The following is an 18,646-nucleotide window of genomic DNA, read 5'->3' as shown; positions in this document are numbered from 1 at the left end:
CCATGAGATGTTATCTGAATACTAGGTTTGCCAACTGCTTGTCGCTTGGTGGTATAACTCAGGGGAGGAAGGAGGAGTGGTGCTCACCATAAAGGCCTCTGCTGAGTTGTAGGGGTTCCTGCACTGCTGAGGTTGGCTTGACAGAGGAGGTGGGTGTGGTGTGACAGAAATCTCAGCCATAAACCAACACTTCCCAACTGGTGTGTCTGACAGCTGCCATAAATGGGTTATGGGGTGGAAAGTAATGGGTCTCAGCTCTAGAGTTGCCAGCCAGAGTCAAAAATTGCACACGTGTCAGGAAAGATTTCCTCCTAGGCAAGTATCACTAGTTGACCCAAGTATGCCATGCCAATGTTTTCTGTGTCCTGTGATCTGGGAAGGTTGGGAGCATTGCCTTGAATAAGTTGCTTTCTATAGTCAAGCCTCTTTCTCACCTGGTAAAATGGGCCTGGTAAGTCCTTGTGGGAAGGCAAGGATAATGGATTGAGGAGGACATCCATTCCTTCTACTGGAAAATAACTCCAAAGTTTTGGGGAACTGCTCTTCTCCTCTAGGCAGATTGGTTTGAGCTGACTCTACCTCCTGGCTTCAGGGGCTATCTGAGGCTCAGGTGTCCAGGCCTACCAGTGAAGAGTCAATCCCAGGATTTTTGTTGAAACTATTGGGTGAGAGCCATCCTATATAATAAAAGGCTAATATGCAAATTGTCCCCTCAACCTGGAGTTTGACCAGGGGGCGGCACCAACTGGCCAACCACCTGTGGCCCCTTCCCCCGGCCCAGCCTGGCCCCATTGGCCCCAATTGGGGTGGTCGGCAGGACCCCACCCGTGCATGAATTCGTGCACTGGGCCTCTAGTTTCAAATAAACCTGCCAAGTGTCTCCGCTTTTTGTCCATCTTACTGTATAGTCTTCTCCTTTCTGGATTTCAGTTTCCCTATCAGTAAAATGGGGTGGTCGGATCTACAAGTGATCTGTGGTTTACTGATGGCCCTGCTACTTGTCCTTAGGGAGTCGGGGTTAGTGCAGACGTTTGTTCTCTGTCCAACAGAGGGCAACAAATGCTGCAATTTGCTCTTTATTTGTTTTCAAACTGAAGTCAGCTGAAGGCACACAATAAAGCAAAGGAAGAGGCCCAGCCCCAAGTGAAGTGCAGGTGGCTGGGGATCCAAGTCAGTTGGCTTCTCATGCGTAGGTGGTGACATACTGGGGCCCCATGTTTCCAAAGTAGGAGCGTTCCCACTCACTCATGAGCTCGAAGTGCACAGGACGGCGACAGAAATTGCAGGAAGCCACAGACACGTCCTGGAGGGGCAGCCCCACCTCAGTCCAGGCCACCAGCAGCTTCTCTGAAGAGGAGAGGAGAGGAGGGAAAGAATTGGTTAGACTAGGTTTTCTTCATCCTTGTGTCACAGTACAGCTGTGCCAAGATGTAGATTCCCTTCAACCTTCAAGATGTCTTGGAACTACAAGTGGATTCTGGTTTGCTCCAGTGTGTGTGATGAATGTTGCCATTTGTGAATGGGTGCTGTGATGTATAAAAGATTGGCAAGCTCCTAATTTGACACAATTTATAGCTGTACTGGCCTGGTACAGGACATGCTATGGCCCAAGAAGTGAAACCATCTACTTGGAAACACCTAGTCTGGAGAGAAAAATGACACTGACAGTAACCACACAGTGTCACTATTGTGACACGGGAACCTGGGGTGGGGAGTTCCTGGAGGGGGTGGGAACCCAGAGGAGAGAACCTGACCTCATTTTCAGAAATGCCTCAGGTGTGTGCCAGGGCTCTGTCCATGGCTTTTTTTAAAAAATTAATCCTTTTCCATTGATTTTTAGAGAGTGGAAGAGTGGGGAGGGGAGAGAGAAACATCGATGTGAGAGAGAGAGACATTGACTGGTTGCCACCCAGCCAGGGCTGGGGATTGAGCCTGCAACTGAGGTACATGCCCTTGACCAGAATCTCATCCACGACTCTTCAGTCCACAGGCCAATGCTCTATCCACTGAGCCAAACTGGCTAGGACTGTCCATGGCTTTTTAAATGATCATTCCTTCAGTGATCTCATACAGTCTCATGGATTTAAACACCATCTTTATGCTGATGATTCTCAAAATTTCATCCCCATCCCAGACCACCCTCCTGAATTCTAGACTTGTATCTTTAGTTGCCTTTCAATATCTCCAATGTCAGGCCCCATGCTAAAAACTGCACCCTATAGGAATACAATAAACTTTAGGTGAATTGAATAAACTGCCATCTTTCAGGATAAAAACCAAGCTATTCAGTTAGCACCATAAATCTCTCAATCCAGTCCTTGTTTTGTATTGTCTTTTTGACACTCCCCTCCCCCACACCATTCCTACTATCCTGCATTCCTCTAACACCTGCTTATTCTTTTTTTTAAAATATTTTTAATTGATTTTGGAAAGGAAGGGAGAGGGAGAGATGGAAACATCCATGATGAGAGAGAATCATTGATTGGCTGCCTCCTGCATGCCCCCCACTGAAGATCAAGCCCGCAACCTAGGCATGTGCCCTGACTGGTAATTGAACTGTGACCTGGTTCATAGGTCGACACTCAACCACTGAGCCACACCGACTGGGCACCTGCTTATTCTTGATATATCCAAGGCTGCTTCTTACCCTCTCCTCCTTGCCTTTTATGTTCTTCCATCTGCTAGGAATACCCCTCCACACCCTCTTTATTCTCTTGGTTCAATACCATTCACCTTGAAAGACTCAGTTCAGGTGTCATCTCCACTAGGAAGCCTGTCTTGAATCCCATATATTGGGTCAGGCCAACACCTTCTGCTCCCACACCTTCCACATGTACTGTCTTTGTTGAACTTTCACCCCTTGAAGTCATTGTTTGTATCTGCTATGGATGGCCTCCTCAACCAAACTGGAGCCCTACAAGTCTAAGGACTGTTGTTGTTTTTTGTTTGTTTGTTTGTTTTTGTTTTTTTCTTTTTTTTATTTATATTTTATTGATTTTTACAGAGAGGAAGAGAGAGGGATAGAGAGTTAGAAACATCGATGAGAGAGAATCATCGATCAGCTGCCTCCTGCACACCCCCTACTGGGGATGTGCCCGCAACCAAGGTACATACCCTTGACCGGAATCGAACCTGGGACCCTTCAGTCCGCAGGCCGACGCTCTATCCACTGAGCCAACCGGTTTTGGCTGTTGTTGTTTTTTTTAAATCCATTTATGGCCCTAGTGTAGAGTCTGGCACACAATAGATGTTTCAGAAATATATTTTTTAAATGAATGGCATCCATTCACTCAACTTCTTCAGATCCTGACGCTGAAAGGAGAGAAAGTGCTATAGGCAACCATGTTGAGGACTTACCCACAAAGTCTTCCATCATCTGAGGGCTGTGATGGGGGGAGGGTGCCAGACGCAGCAGCTCCTCACCCCGGGGGACAGTTGGGTAGTTGATGGCCTGCACATAGATGCTATGCTTGGAGAGCAGGAGATCGCAGATCTTGCTATTCAGCGCTGCATCACCCACCTGGGCTCAGGAGAAAAGCCTATCAATATCTGTCACCCTTGCCCTGCTATCGCAGGTGGAGGGAACCAGATGAAGAAACAACACTGAGTTTATAAACATATTTTTTCATAAGGGCCTTAATCAGTGGCAGCTCCAGAATATCTCTATCAAGGAGTTACTCAGAGGCACCAATCACATTTTAAGGAGTGGGGTGGTGGTGGTGCTAGGAACCTTGTCATGAAACTATGCAGACCAAGTACACAGGTTTTACTTAGCTATTATGTTAATTTGGGTGGTTCTGGATAAGAAGGAAAATCCCTTAAGCACCCCCCATCTGGGATGCTGCCCCTGGGTTCATTAAAAAACAACAACAGTTATTTACAAAAGCAATATTTCAAGGGAATGTTGGGTTGGTCCAAGGAGCAATGACTATTTCTTTCAACAGTCACATAAAAGTATCCTCCCTGCTCCCCTACTTACCGACACACAAATTGATGTTATTTAAGAAAGAACATATATACATATATGTATAGTCTATGGACACAGATAATAGTGTGGTAAAGGCCTGGGGTGGGATAGGGGATGGGTGGAGGGGGGAAGAAAGGGGAGACATCTATAATTCTGTCAATGATAAAAAAATAATAAAGAAGTTGCAGTTAATTTTTAAAGGCAGTAAACACTCAAACATAGTTGAGGATCCAAAATAGCAGCCAGAAAAATAAATAAATAAAACAAAAACACAAAAATAGCAGCTAGTCCCATGGCTTTTGATGTTATATTTTCTGACTTCAATTCTCAATAAGAAATATATTTCATGATCATGCTATACACATACACATATGTACATGCATGAGCATATAGTCATATGCAAAACTGAAACAAATTTCCCATAAAATGAAACTTTTACTATGTGTGATGTACATGTTGTTTGCTGTTATTTTTTTTGTAAGCAACTATATTTATAGTCATGATACCATAGATGTGGTGAGTTAAGACAATGGCCATTCTTAATAAAATACAAGCATTTTCATCATGCATAGTTTATAGGCTCCTTAAGAGGCGGTCTCTTTAAGAGGCTGGATGTTCAAGAAAGATTCTCATCATAACCTATTAAGGTGATGTTATGGCCCACTAATGGTCTTTATGCACAGTCCGAAAAACACTGAATTATACATAGGTCATAGACTCAATATTGTGAGGGTCAGAACAGTCTAATAAGGATGGCTAATGAAAAAAAAAAGAAAAAAAGAAAGAAAGTAAAGAAAAAAAAAAGACTGGTTAATCCAGAATGACTGATAACTTTTCAAAAATGGTTAACAGAAAAGCAAAGAGTTGATGACAGGAGACAGGAGCAGGTGTCAGTTTGCTGGGTGTGGGAAGGCTCCCAGAAGAGAGAGGAGGAGAGGGTGATGGGAAGCGTGGGGCTCTCACCCGGATGGGAATGATGTGGCTGGGACAGGGGATAACAGGAAGGCCCCTGTCCATGAGTAGCTGGCGCATGTGCTTGACATTGCGCTGGTGGGCCCGCCTCAGTGCTTGGCCCTCCTCTCCCTTGAGGAGCCTCACAGATTCCAGAGCCCCAGAGAGCACCATGGGAGGCAGTGAAGTGGTGAAGATGAAGCCGGCAGCATAGGAGCGCACCATGTCCACCAAGTCACGGGTGCCGGCGATGTAGCCGCCCACACAGCCAAAGGCCTTGCCTGGAGACAGGGAGGAGGAAGATATGCACAGACCCCATTTTCATTCCTCAAAAGAGTAGGATCAAACCCCAGGTAACACAAGGAGGTGCAGCAGAAGCTGGAGCTCCAGACTCCCTTCCCAGACCTCTGCTCATTTTTCCTGCCCGTGACAGGAGAATTATTATCAGCAAGAGCTAATGATTCTGCTGCTTTGAGATAGGACTTTCAAGGCCTGCCATATGCAATGACTAGATAGGCAGGAGGTGGGTGGGGATCTTGAGCTGTTTAGGCCCAAAGGTGGAGCTGCGATGAAGCTTGGAGCTGGGATGGGAAAGGAGATTAGGACTACAACTCTTCACTTACTGAGGGGAACCTGGCTATTTGGCCCAGCTCAGGGGTCTTCTAAAAAAAAAAAAAAAACCCAGATTTTTTTTTTTAGCAACTCTGTAGTGAGGAGGGAGTGGAAGGAGGGAATCCAGGAGTTCCACAGTCTAGGTCAGTGGTCGGCAAACACATTAGTCAATAGAGCCAAATAGCAACAGTACAACGATTGAAATTTCTTTTGAGAGCCAAATTTTTTAAACTTAAACTTCTTCTAATGCCACTTCTTCAAAATAGACTCGCCCAGGCTGTGGTATTTTGTGGAAGAGCCACACTCAAGGGGCCAAAGAGCCGCATGTGGCTCGCGAGCCGTGGTTTGCTGACCATGGGTCTAGGGCTGTGAATTCTACCTAAATAGCTTCTGCAACTTTGGGGAGGGAGAAAAGGATCTTACAGGGGCCTCCTTTCTGGATTGTATGTCAGGGAAGTCCAAGGCACTCACTCACCAAGAGTTCCAGAAATGATGTCAATCTTGTGCATGATTCCATCACGCTCCCCAATCCCAGCGCCCCGGGAACCATACAGTCCTACAGCATGAACCTCATCCACAAAGGTCAGAGCTCCATACTGGTGGGCCACATCACACAACTCCTCGAGGGGACAGATGGCACCTGAGCAAAGCCAAGGAACAGAGGTAGATCATAACCCTTCCCCAACTCCATCTCCAGTGTGGAATTGGGACCCACAACTACTTGAGGACTATTTCAGACCTCTCCGTATGTAATGACTGCCTTCACCTCACTCCTGCCCAAGCTCCTGTGTGTTCTTTCTCCCTCTCCCTCTCCTTCCGCCCCTGCTTCTCCCTCCCCTCCCCCTCTTTTAAAAATATATATTTTTATTTATTTCAGAGAGGAAGGGAGAGCGAGAGATAAATATCAATGATTCAATGCTGAGAGAGAATCATTGATCAGCTGCCTCTTGCACACCCCAGCTAGGGATCGAGCCCGAAACCCGGGCATGGGAATCGCACTGTCACCTCCTGGTTCATAGGTCAATGCTCAAACACTGAGCCATGCTGGCTGAGCGTCTCCTTCCCCTCCTTCTGTGTGTGTGTGTGTGTGTGTGTGTGTGTGTGTTTTCTCCAGGCTATGATCAAGGCTTGCCTCTCTTTCCTATTTTTACTTCATATTGCCAATATATGTTCTCTTATTTATGTCATTTTCCAGCCTCTCTATGCTTTCTTCCTCCCCCTTCCCCTATCTGTGTATTTCCATTTAGGATTGGCACTAGCCTGTGTGATACCTTTGTTTAAATAAATTGAAAAAATGTCACCTTTTGCTCCAGGTTAATGCCATTCTGATTTCAGATACCACTCGTCCCCTCAGCCAGGTGCTGTTGGCAGCCCTGGCAATATATTTATCATTCGCTGGTTCTCCCTATTTTTATCTGTCTGGCTTTCTGTCACTATCTCTCTTTTTGTGGCATTTCCATCTTTGTTTCTATATCTCTATTTTTATGGCTCTGCCATATTTTTCTCTCTCCCCTCCCATTCTTTCCTCTCTGTGTCTCTGCTTCTCTCCCTCCCTCCTTCACTTTCGCATTGTGTCCCTTTCTGTCTACCTCTCTCTCTGCTTTGGACTTTCTTTCTCTGTACCTTTGTGTCCCTATCTGTGTGTGTGTGTGTGTGTGTGTGTGTGTGTGTGTGTGTGTGTGTGGCTGTTGTTGTTTTTGGTACCTCTGTCTCTTTGTATTCCCCGTGTCTCCATGACAGCATATTTCTCATCTCTGTCAATGTTATATGAGGGCACCCACACACACAGGCTTAATCTCAATCTATTGAATTGAAGGTGAATTAGAAGTGATCTGTAGGTTCCTCTTCATTTCCATACAGATTACCTTTTTTAAAATCTATGTTATTCTAGACATCTTATATGCTTATAGTTTTTATAAGGTTTTCCAGTGGCTATGAATCTCATATGCAAACTCTGCATATACAAGAATCCACACCTTCACAATCCCTGGAAATTACTCAGGTGCAGAGAATCGAAATACAGAAGAAACTTGTTCATGGGGAAACAGGGACTCCAGGCCAGGATTAAAGAATGTGAGCAACTGGTGGAAACAACCACAGGAGATGGAGCCCAAGATAAATGGGGCAGTGTGATAGCTCAAGCATCATGTCAATGAGAGAAATTCTGCCCTACGATAGACAGTTTAGGCAGAGTTTCTATAAAAAAATAAGGAACCAGCCCTGGTTGGTTTTGCTCAGTGGTCAGAGCGTCGGCCCACGGACCAAAAGGTCCTGGGTTCAATTCCTGGTCAAGGGCATGTACCTCGGTTGCAGATTCATCCCCGCCCCTGGTCAGGGCTCCTGCTGGAGGGCAATCAATCGATGTCTCTGTCTCATGTCAGTTTCTTTCTCTCTCTCTCTCTCCTTCTCCTCTCTCCCTCCTACTCTCTCTAAAAATCAATGGAAAAAATGTCCCGGGGTGAGGATTTAAAAAATTTTAAAAAAGGAACCATTCACTTGCAAAAGTAAGGAAGTAGGATGGTCCTAACATGGTTTCCACCAGAGAAATCATGAACTAGATTAGTCTCAGTAGTAGGAATATAATCATAGGATGGTTTTACTTTATTGCTAGTTGTAGAAATGTGGGCGGGGGCACAATAAGTTCGGTACATATGTCAACTCATTTAATTCTCACAGCTACTCTATTATTATCACCTCTATTTTTCAAATAAGGCAACTGAGACACAGCAATTAAGAAACTTGCTCAAGTTAAGTAACTTGTCATGCTGAGTTTTCAAAATGGATCGTCTGGTTTCACAGCCTGTGCATTACCATTACATGATGCTGATGGTATGTACGTTCGCTGTATCTTCTTTGTTTTAGTTGGAAAAGTAACAAATTGAAATGAAGTGAGGACCTCTTCCCTTCAATAAATCCAGAAGGCGATGTCTAAAATACATGATTTCTGCCCAAAGGGGGCAGCAATAAAATGATTTGAGCATTGTTTCAGTTTGGGGAGGAAGAGGCAGGAGGGAAAAGGTCATTTTTTTCTACTTAGATCATAATAAATGGGATGACTTTCATTATCCCTAATTCTTACAACTAGATATTTTACCTTGGGGGAAACTTAGGCTCAGAGAGTTAGAGTTATCCAAGGTCATAGAGCCAGTAAGTTCCTGGAATTTGAACCCAGATCTGTCTGATTTCAAAACCTGTTTTGACTCCAATGCTTCATACTGAACCTTGAAGACAATCTTCAGGCAATAATTTGTAAAAATTTTCCATTGCAGAAACCAGACACTGATTTATACATAATTTATCATGGAGGGAGCCCTTGTATGAAGGAATTAGAATCATATTAGAATCAAGATAAGTTGGAAGCTGCCTATGAACTTTAATTTCTTAATCCGTAAGATCACTATAATAGCTGCCTCAATCTTTTGGCATTTACTGGTTGTGTGATCTTAAGCAAGTTACTTCACTAGTTTGTGTCTCACTTTCCTCACGTAAATGAATAGAAAGAATAATAACACCCCATAGAATTGTGAAGATTCAGTACATTAATATACATAAAATGGTAATAATTTTGCTTGGCATGTAATAAGCACTCTGTAAATGTTAGCTGTTATCATTATTATCATGGTTTCTGTGAGACCAATGTTAGTAAACATACATTTACACATATACATACCATCCATGGAGTGAACAGTCTCAAAGGCCACAATTTTGGGTGTCTCAGGGTTGGACTTCTTTAGAAGTTTCTCCAGGTGGTCAGGGTCATTGTGCCTGAAGACAAACTTGGCTGCTCCACTGTTGCGGATACCTTGGATCATTGAAGCATGATTGCCTGCATCTGAGTAAATCTCGCACCCTGAGGAACCAGATGCATAATTCTTAAGTTTCTGTCCCAGTATTCCTATTTGATCCCCAGGAACAACCTGGCAGGGACAGAGGGCCAACCCATTCCTCCCGTTGAAGACCCTGCATGACTTTCTGGTGAACCTACCATGAAGGACAAGTAGACTGGAAGTTAGAATAATAACACTTACCCCATAGAACTGTGAAGATTCAGTACATTAATATACATAAAATGCTAATAATTTTGCTTAGCATGTAATGAGCACTCTGTAAATGTTAGCTGTTATCATTATTATGTGCAGAAACCACATCTTTTTTTTTAAAGCAGCATTTATTATTTTCTTTTAATTACATAGGGAACAAGGAAATTCACCCTAGTTATAAACCATTCTATCAACATGGAAATAGAGTGGAAAGCGGAGAGGACCCTCACTCCCTATGTACAAGAGGGAAATACCGTTACGTTCCCACATGGTCCTTTCAAAAAGTTACCTTTGCCTCAGTTTACAACATTGTGCATCTTCACTTACGTCTGTGGCGATCTAAATGGACGATTTCCATTGTTCAGTGACTTCTTTCTTTTTACTTGGCAATAGGTCTATATATCTTGGTGATCTCCATATCAGTAAATACAAGTCTACCTTGTTTTTACAATTGCATCTATCATGAGTAATGGGTGTACCATAACCCATTTCACCACTCCCACACCAGTGGACATTTTAGAGTTTCCAAATTCTCACTGTTTGAAGCAAATTTGCAGTGAACATTTTTGAACGTGCATCTTTGTGCACAGGGGCGAGTTTTCGTCAGATTTCCCTGACAATTGATAAGGAACCACATCTTTTTATCTTTCTCTTTCTGATACCCAGTATAAGGCTAGGTACACAGTAGTTGATAAATAAGCACTTTTTGAATAAATGGATGAATAAACATAACTAATATATGTGCGTGAATAAATATATGAGTGAATATATTGCCAAATGAAAAAAGGGGGTATCAAATGATGAGGCATAAGAGGTAGGTAGAGGCCAGATTGTTTGGAGCTTTAGAAGCCATGATAAAGAATTTGGAATTGGACCCGGCCGGTGTGCTCAGTGGTTGAACATCAACCGATGAACCAGGAGGTCACGGTTTGATTCCCGGTCAGGGCACATGCCCAAGTTGTGGGCTTGATACCCAGTGTGGGGTGTGCAAGAGGCAGCCAATCGATGATTCTCTCTCATCAGTGATGTTTCTATCTCTCCTTCTCCCTTCCTCTCTGAAATCAATAAAAATATATTTTTTAAAAAGAATTTGGAATTGGTCCTAAGGGCAATGAGGACATATTAAAAGGTTTTGGGCAGGGGAGTAACAAAAATATGTATGCATTTAAAAAATATCATTCTGCCTGATGTGAAGAATAGATTGCAGGAGGGCAAATGTGAAATCAATAAATTATATTGGCCCTAACTGGTTTGGCTCAGTGGATAGAGCAGCAGCCTGCAGACCCAAGGGTCCCAGGTTTGATTCCGGTCAAGGGCACATGCCTGGGTTGTGGGCTCGGTCCAACGAACAGGAGGCAGCCAATCAATGATGCTCTCTCATCATTGATGTTTCTATCTCTCTCTTCCTCTCCCTTCCTCTCTAAAGTCAATAAAAATATATTAAAAAAATTATATTAGTCTAGGCTAAGATGGTTGCAGTGGAAACGGAAAGAAGTTGAATTGTAATGGTTGAGGAGGGGGTTCACTGAAAAAATTTCCAAGGATATTGGATTTAGTTGGGGTTATATGTGACCTCAGAATAAGTTTCAGAGAGGCGGTGGTGATGTTTACAGTGTGCCAAAGAATCAGCTTCAATGTGATTAAAGAAAGGGAGAGGCTGAAGATACAGGGGAGAGGAAACTTGTAGATCAAAGTTCCTGAGGAAGTAGAGGGGAATGGGACACAGAGTACCAGTGGCAAGATTTGTCAACAAGAAAAAGGGCACCTTTTCCACTGTGATAGGAGAGAAGGAATGAGGAAAGGACATGTGAGGATGCTCACTCATGTGGGTGAGAGTGAGGTGTAGCTCTAGGAGGCTGAGAAGAATGGGAATGGGCAAAGCTACCCTGGAGACTTGGAGAACTGACCATGGAAACAGGATTGCCAGAGAGCATAGACAAGCTGATAGAAGTTGGGAACCATAAATTTGTAGTGGCTCCCGCCTGAGCAATTATATAAGCCCAGGATTGAGAGAGAAGGTGGAGAGTTATATTCATCCAGGGTTGGGGCTATGATGGAAGGATGACAGCCAGATGAGTTGAGGATATTTTTGGCTAAAGAGTGGGAGAGAGGGAAGGTGGGATGTTGTTGACTAGAGAGTGGGAAGGTAGGATCCAGATGGGATCCAGTGTACAAGGGAAGGGATTGGTATTAGGCAGAAGAAGAGATGCACTTTCAAATTGTAAAAGGGAAGAATGAAAGAAGAATCAATGAACAATTAGAAAAATGTGTAGGTTTGGTGGCTGTAAGTTAAAGGAGTCTCTGTCTGGTGATTTGCGTGTGTGCGTGTGATGTAAAATGTGAGGTAACTGGTTAAGAGTGAAGGAGGAGGTAGTCACAGGTTTTAGATGAGGGAAGAAAGTTTTAAAAATTGGATGTGGGGACATAAACGTATTGTTTATGAGTATTAAGAGCCTAGTTGAGTTGGGGGTGACAAATTTATTGTGTTACTCTTCTGTGAAGTTGGGCAGTGTTCCTTAGTAGTGATCTTCAGCCTATGTATGGAAGAGAAGAAAGGAGAGGACTGTAGTCATCCAGCATTGAGGATATGCGAGGTGGGTAAGAAGGAAGGGCAATGAGAGCAAGTGAACTCAGAATAGAGGGAAAGAGTAATGAAAAAAAGTTAGACTGTATGCTGTATAAAGCTTGGGCCTTAGGCTTACCTGGCAGGATCTTGGCCAAGGTGAAGAGAGTAGAGTCATTGGCCACAAAGCAGGAAGAGAAGAGCAGGGCTGAATCCTTCTGATGCAGCTCAGCCAGCTCCTGCTCTAGCTCCACATGAAACTTACTGGTACCGGAGATGTTGCGGGTGCCACCAGCTCCAACTCCATGACGCTGCAGGGTCTCCCTAGTCAGGAAAAAAACAGAGGGGAGACAAGGAGAAGAAACCCTTGACAGACACTGAGGAACTGGGTAGGTTTCTCATGTGTTCCACCCATTGATGGGGGTCAATGATGACAGTGATCCTGTGTGAGCTGTGACCTAAGAGACTAAGTAGAGGGAAGGATGGGGATGGTGGAAAGACTTGGAACCTCCTTCTTAGGCTGAAGGCACTCAGGGATGGAGGGAAAATCTAGGTTGAGCTTGAGCAGCTTGAAAGACTTTCTAAAGGAGGTCATACACCTTCTCTGTCAATACTCATCCTGCAGCCAGAATGAGAACTCATGGAGAGTGGGCTTGCTTATTCTTCTATCCTCTCCTCAATAGTACTGTACACTCAAGAGTTTACAAAACATGGTTTGTTGACTGATTTAGTTCCTATCTGAGGATTAAATATGCTGGAGGTTCTTGTACAATAGAGGTGGTGGGTGGAACCCAGGTTTCGACTTCCAGCTCTGCCTTTTCCTTACATGTGTGGCTTTGGCTCTTCTCTGAATTGTCCCCATAGCTCCTGGCCCAGACCCTACTACTCACTGTGTAGCTTGCAAGACCCGAGGGTGCCGGCTCATGCCCAGGTAGTCGTTACTGCACCAGACAGACACATCCTTTGAGGGCACAGATGCTTCAGAGAAGTGTTGGGCAAAGGGGTATGCATCAGCCCAGCGGTTCACAGTCTTGAACACACGATAGGTATGGTCCCGTTTCTTCTCCATGATCTTGTCCCTGAAAAACTGGTCATAACCAAAGACATGGTTTCCTGCAGGAGTAGAGATGGCGATGAAAAGAATTCATTTAAAAATCACTTCCTGGCAAGTCCGCATTTTATTTATACAGTTCATTTTGCCTTCTCTAGTTTTCTTTCCATTTATTCACTTGTTTGATCAGTCATTAACTTACTGGGCCACATTAACCCTCCACAACTTAATTCAACCATTCTTTTGCTTACTCATTCACTCAGTAATTTATTCATACATTCACTCAGGCTTTCTATCCCCGTGGTTAGTGTAGAAGCCTCACTGGAATCACTACTTCCAGTATTAGTGGAAAGAGTATTGACAGATCTAGTTTCAAGTAATTGCTTTGCCACTTTCTACTTATGTAACCTTGAGAAAGTCATGAATTCTCTCTCTTAGCTTCAATTTCTTCATGTGTAGAATGAGGCTAATAATACCTTCTTAAAGAATTGGGATCATCTGATTACACACAGAATGTAATACACCTAAACTAATACCTGGCACATATTATTATGAGTAAAGTAATAGTAGTAGTGGTAATAATAATAATAACTATTTGATTATATTATTATAGCCAATATTTAATGACTGCCTATTATTTGTAATGCTCTGCCTTATGAACTTTATAGCTATTATTTTATTTATTTCTCACAACAACCCCATGTGGAAAGTTCTAATAGTATCTTCATTTTACAAATGAGGAAACCAAGGCATAGAGAGGTTAGGTAACTTGATCAAGGTCATACAGCAAGTAAGTGGCCTACCAGTAAGTGACCACTACCAATACACAATGGGGCAATCCTATTTTCAGAATAAATTGAAATAACATATGCCAAAGGGCTTGTTAAACTCTAGAACTCTATACATGAGACAGAAATCATGATTGTTGCCAATGGTAACTCATGATGTAGGGCTGTGTACACTGATAACATATTTGCTGCAAGGATATTTGGAAATACGTATCAAAAGTTCTTAAAATGTGCGCACGGCTCAGTGGTTGAGCATCCACCTATGAACCAGGAGGTCAAGATTTGATTCCAGGTCAGGGCACATGCCCAGGTTGCGGGCTTGATCCACAGTGGGGGGCGTGCAGGAGGCAGCCAATCAATGATTCTCTCTCATCATTGATGTTTCTATCTCTCTTTCCCTCTCCCTTCCTCTCTGAAATCAATTAAAGTATATATAAAAAAGTTTATTAAATGCACAGACTGACATACCTACAAAAACTTTGTAGCACATTTGACAAAAATTATTGATATCCAGAATTCCTTTTTATACATTGAAACATTACTATGAACAATGTTCAGTCTAGTAGAAAAGTAGGCAAAGAATATAGACAGAGAATTCAATAAATGTAGAAAAAGATGCTTCATCAGGGAAAAACAAACTGCACAAACATATTTCCACTATCAAATTGATAAAGATTTACAAGTTTGATAATATCAAGTACTGGAGAGGGTGTGAGAATGTGGATACTTTCTGTAATGACTGGTGCATCACTTTGAAGGGCTAATAGGCAATATTTATTAATACTGAAAATGTACACACCCTTACATCACAAGAATTTCTACCTCTTGGGGTGTAAGGGTGTGTACATTTTAGAAAACACTTATCTATGTGTATGAAGAGATAAATTCAATGATGTTTGTTGTACTACTGTTTGTAATAGGAAAAATTGGAAGCAACCCAATAGAGTAGATAAATTATCTCAAGTATATTCATACTAAGTTTAAGATAATACTACAAATTATATCTGGGTACATTTATATGAATGGAACATCAACATACAGTATAAATTGAAAGAATTCGCACAACAAAGTGGAAACAATAACCTGAAATATAGGTGCTTGATTAACTGAATGATACTGCATTTATGCTACAGAACATACTTTGACCCTTTTTTTTGTATGTGCTTCCCCCTCATTATTATTACCTATCACGGAAATAGATGCTTGTCTGAGACTGTCCTACCACTGATGCTGCTTCTCACGATACTGACTGCCTCTTGCATACTGGCTGCCTCTCATGACACTGGCTGCTTCTCGCGATATTGGCTGTCTCTCATGATACTGGCTGCCTCTGGCATACTGGCTGCCTCTTGGGATATTGGCTGCCTCGGCCCTTAATAATTATTATGCAGCTCCATGTTTAGAGACATGGAATGATGCCCATGACATATGGTTAAGTGAACAAAGTAAAATAACAAACTCTGGGTAGAATAAGATCACATTCCTAATAAAAACATAGGTGGAGGAGAATGTAGGAGGCGTGTGTGTGTGTGTGTGTGTGTGTGTGTGTGTGTGTGTGTGTGTGTTTAGTCATAGAAGAATATCTGGAAGAAAACAGCAAAAAATAATGGTGGATTGTAGAGCTCTGGTTTTAAATTTTTCTCTTTATACTTTACTGTATCTGTTGGAAAATATTTTACAGTGAATCACATTCCTTTTATATTAGGATAGTAAAACACTTTCCATTATGAAAATAAATATTAAAAAATACAAAAGAGGGAAAAGGCTCTATGAAAGATGGGTGTTTCTGAGGGAAGCATGGAGAATAAATGATAGGAATAAACAACATTTAATGAGGCCTCATAACAAGCTAGAAACATGTCCACTGAAGCAGGTATTAAAATCCCACTGATCCAGATCCAGCAAGTGCCAGCATTAAAATTTAAACTCACACTCCCTTTGATGGCAAAGTACTTGCCATTTCCACTACTGTTAGAAGCCCTTTCAGCACTCCTTCCATATTTCTACCTCCTTTATTTCCACCTCAGCAAATTCACTAGCCATGTTGTTCTGTAGCAGGTATGTGACTTTCTCTGAAATTTACTCTGGTTCCTGGGGACTAGAGAATAGATTCCTCAGGCTGGTTGAAGCCATGAGCTGGATAGGTCTGAAAGGGAGTGTGGAATACATAGGCCATGAAGATGCAGGGGAAGGGAGGAAAAGAAAGCATGTGTAGTCATTTTTAACTCAAAGCAAAATATGTTAATTCAAGTTTATGAAGTAGAAAGAAAATATTGTTCCCTCTACAGAAAGAAAATATTGTTCTGCAAAGTGATCACCTATTTATCCCCCCAAGTGGAGCCTCCTGTGTCAGGAAACCTTCCATAATGTGAATCACATTTCTCTCCACTAGAACTTTCCCTTAGGTGAGGTAACTGGGGCAAGCCACCCTGGGTCTTGCATGTGGGACGTAGATGAAGGACAGTGTATCTTACTCTTCTTTGCTGAATCTCATTAAAATTTGATTTTGAAATGTTTATCCTTAATGATCTCACAAAAGGGCCTATGAAAGATGTCAACAATGCCACCATCTCTCAAGTGTGATTATCTTGAGTGATCTGAACCATTTGGGTTGACCTGGGGCTCCATAACCTTGGATAGTATGTACCTGTTTCCAACACTTATTCTTTTATGCAAATCCAGATTGTCAGTGTGGTATTGCTTATATGTGGGAGCCCAGCCTGTTGGGATCCATTTAGCCACTTGGAAGAGAAGAGGCAGAACTCTAAAGGAAGAAGGAATTTGAGGCCACAGGTACCAGATTAAGTATATTCAGGGAATAGGACAAAATGGCAGCCCTAGGCCCTACAGACCATGTTCCCCAAGAATGGTATTTTAGACTAATGGCTAAAAGTTACAGGAACCTGTGCATTTGTGTGTATTGGGGAGGGTGCATTTCCGTGCACAGTCTAAGCTATTGCCTACCATGGTTCCCCTAGAAAGACTAGACTCCCCATAATGGGATGTATATTAGCTAGCTGCCCTTGGAGTAGCCTAGATCAGAACTGTAGTGAAGTGAGTTCAAGTATTAGGAGTAGAGGTTGATGAGATAGAACTTGACACCAACCTGTCTTGAAAGTCTTCACATCCTCCTGGACTTCTGGGGCCGCCTTCTGCACAATCTTGCTCTTCCCATCCTGGAGTTCTGACACCATGAAGGGACAGTGGCTCTTGGCCCAAGATGGAGAGTCTATGCAAAGGTAAGCGAGTAAGTGGCAGTGCATTTTTAACCATAAGTTCAATTTAGCAATTATTACTGAAACCTACTATAACCCAAAGTGCCATCTCAGACTATGGTAGAGACACAGAGATGGATGAGTCTGGTCCCTATGCTAGAGTCCTGTGATGAGAGCTCTTAAACTGGCAGGAATGGCACCCACTGAAGATACATTATAAATAGTGCTGGGAGTGTACAGAAAGCCTAAAAGTCTAGAACAGGGAGGACACATGACATAGAATTGGAATTGGACAGGCTGGAAGTCTAGGCAGGTTTGACAGAAAAGATGATGCCCAAGTTAAGTGTCTCATGAGAAATATGAGATACTCTGGTAAAGGGTGTGGAAGAGGATCATTTGAGAGGAGTGAAGGCACATAAGCTTCAGATAGTAGAGTTGATCTAGGCAATTTTAAGTAATTCAAAGTGACTGGAGTATGTAGAGTATGAGGGGCATGAGCCTGAGATTCTTTGGAGATGCTGGCAGAAGTCAGATCCCAGCTCAGTTTAGGCCAGCTCATTCTGCCTTAACTCTTTTCACATAAACCCTACCAATCATTAGGCAATGATGAATTGTATGACTTGGGACCATGTGTCTAGGACCCAGACATTCTCCCCATTTTCCAGTAGCTTCTTCTTACCTCCTCCAGCCTTGGTTGCCTTAAGGTGGATTTGAGAACAGGTTGGTCCTTGGGTGGTCAGGATGGGACAGCATCCATTACCAAAAAGGAACTGGTGAGTCTTAATCAGCTTGCCCAGGGGGCCCGAGGGACCCCGGGCAAACACAGGACAGCGTTGTAGCAACATGACTGCTGCCACCATCTTGAGCCCGAAGTCCTGCAGAAGATGTGGAAGAGATGAGATTTCATCATGAAAGCCCCACCAAAAGCCAAGGATCTTTCCTGTATTTGATTCTTTGTCTTTAGCTTCTTACCCAAATGCTTGCCCTTATTGTCCTTTCAGGGTAAGAATTTCCCCAATGTTTAAATGTACCAGTAGGGCATCAGAGAGGAAGAAATAGGAAACTGGCTGTTAAGCAAAGAGGTGAAGGAAAGAGTTTCAACTGGAGGTCAGAAAGCCTGAATTCTGATTCAGACTTTGCCACTGACCCCCTCTCTGATGCAGAGGGGTCATTGAAGTGTGACTGTGGCCAGGATGGGAGTTGACAATCCACTAACTCTTTGAATCACAACTAAAGACCAAGAATTTTTCTAAAAAGATTGGCCTCAGCCCAGTGGAGATTCAGCCTGATAATACACAAAGATACCATTGATCAGAGCTTCTGAGCCTCATCCCAGAGATTTTCTGCCACAGGTACCAGATTAAGTATATTCAGGGAATAGGACAAAATGGCAGGCCCTAGGCCCTACAAACCATGTTCCCCAAGAATGGTATTTTGCTGTTCTTGGACTTGCTTCTTT

General features: G+C 42.9%; 1 protein-coding gene across 1 annotated transcript; it reads right to left on the bottom strand.

Moving 5' to 3' along the window:
• Nucleotides 1-1,066: 1,066 nt before the first annotated feature.
• On the bottom strand, nucleotides 1,067-18,062 carry ALAS2 (5'-aminolevulinate synthase 2). The gene is made up of 9 exons (XM_008158285.3): nucleotides 17,867-18,062; nucleotides 17,079-17,201; nucleotides 13,024-13,246; nucleotides 12,273-12,457; nucleotides 9,201-9,380; nucleotides 6,006-6,170; nucleotides 4,931-5,199; nucleotides 3,358-3,520; nucleotides 1,067-1,347 (listed from the first exon to the last, which is right to left on the bottom strand). The coding sequence occupies exons 1-9, from the start codon at nucleotides 18,045-18,047 to the stop codon at nucleotides 1,184-1,186; spliced, it is 1,653 nt and encodes a 550-aa protein (XP_008156507.2). The 5' UTR covers nucleotides 18,048-18,062; the 3' UTR covers nucleotides 1,067-1,183.
• Nucleotides 18,063-18,646: the final 584 nt, after the last annotated feature.

The sequence above is a fragment of the Eptesicus fuscus genome, chromosome 1, assembly GCF_027574615.1.
Source record: "Eptesicus fuscus isolate TK198812 chromosome 1, DD_ASM_mEF_20220401, whole genome shotgun sequence".
In the NCBI taxonomy this organism is placed as follows: Eukaryota; Metazoa; Chordata; class Mammalia; order Chiroptera; family Vespertilionidae; genus Eptesicus; species Eptesicus fuscus.
Note: the sequence above shows the minus strand (reverse complement) of the source record. Positions and strands in the feature narration are given on the sequence as shown.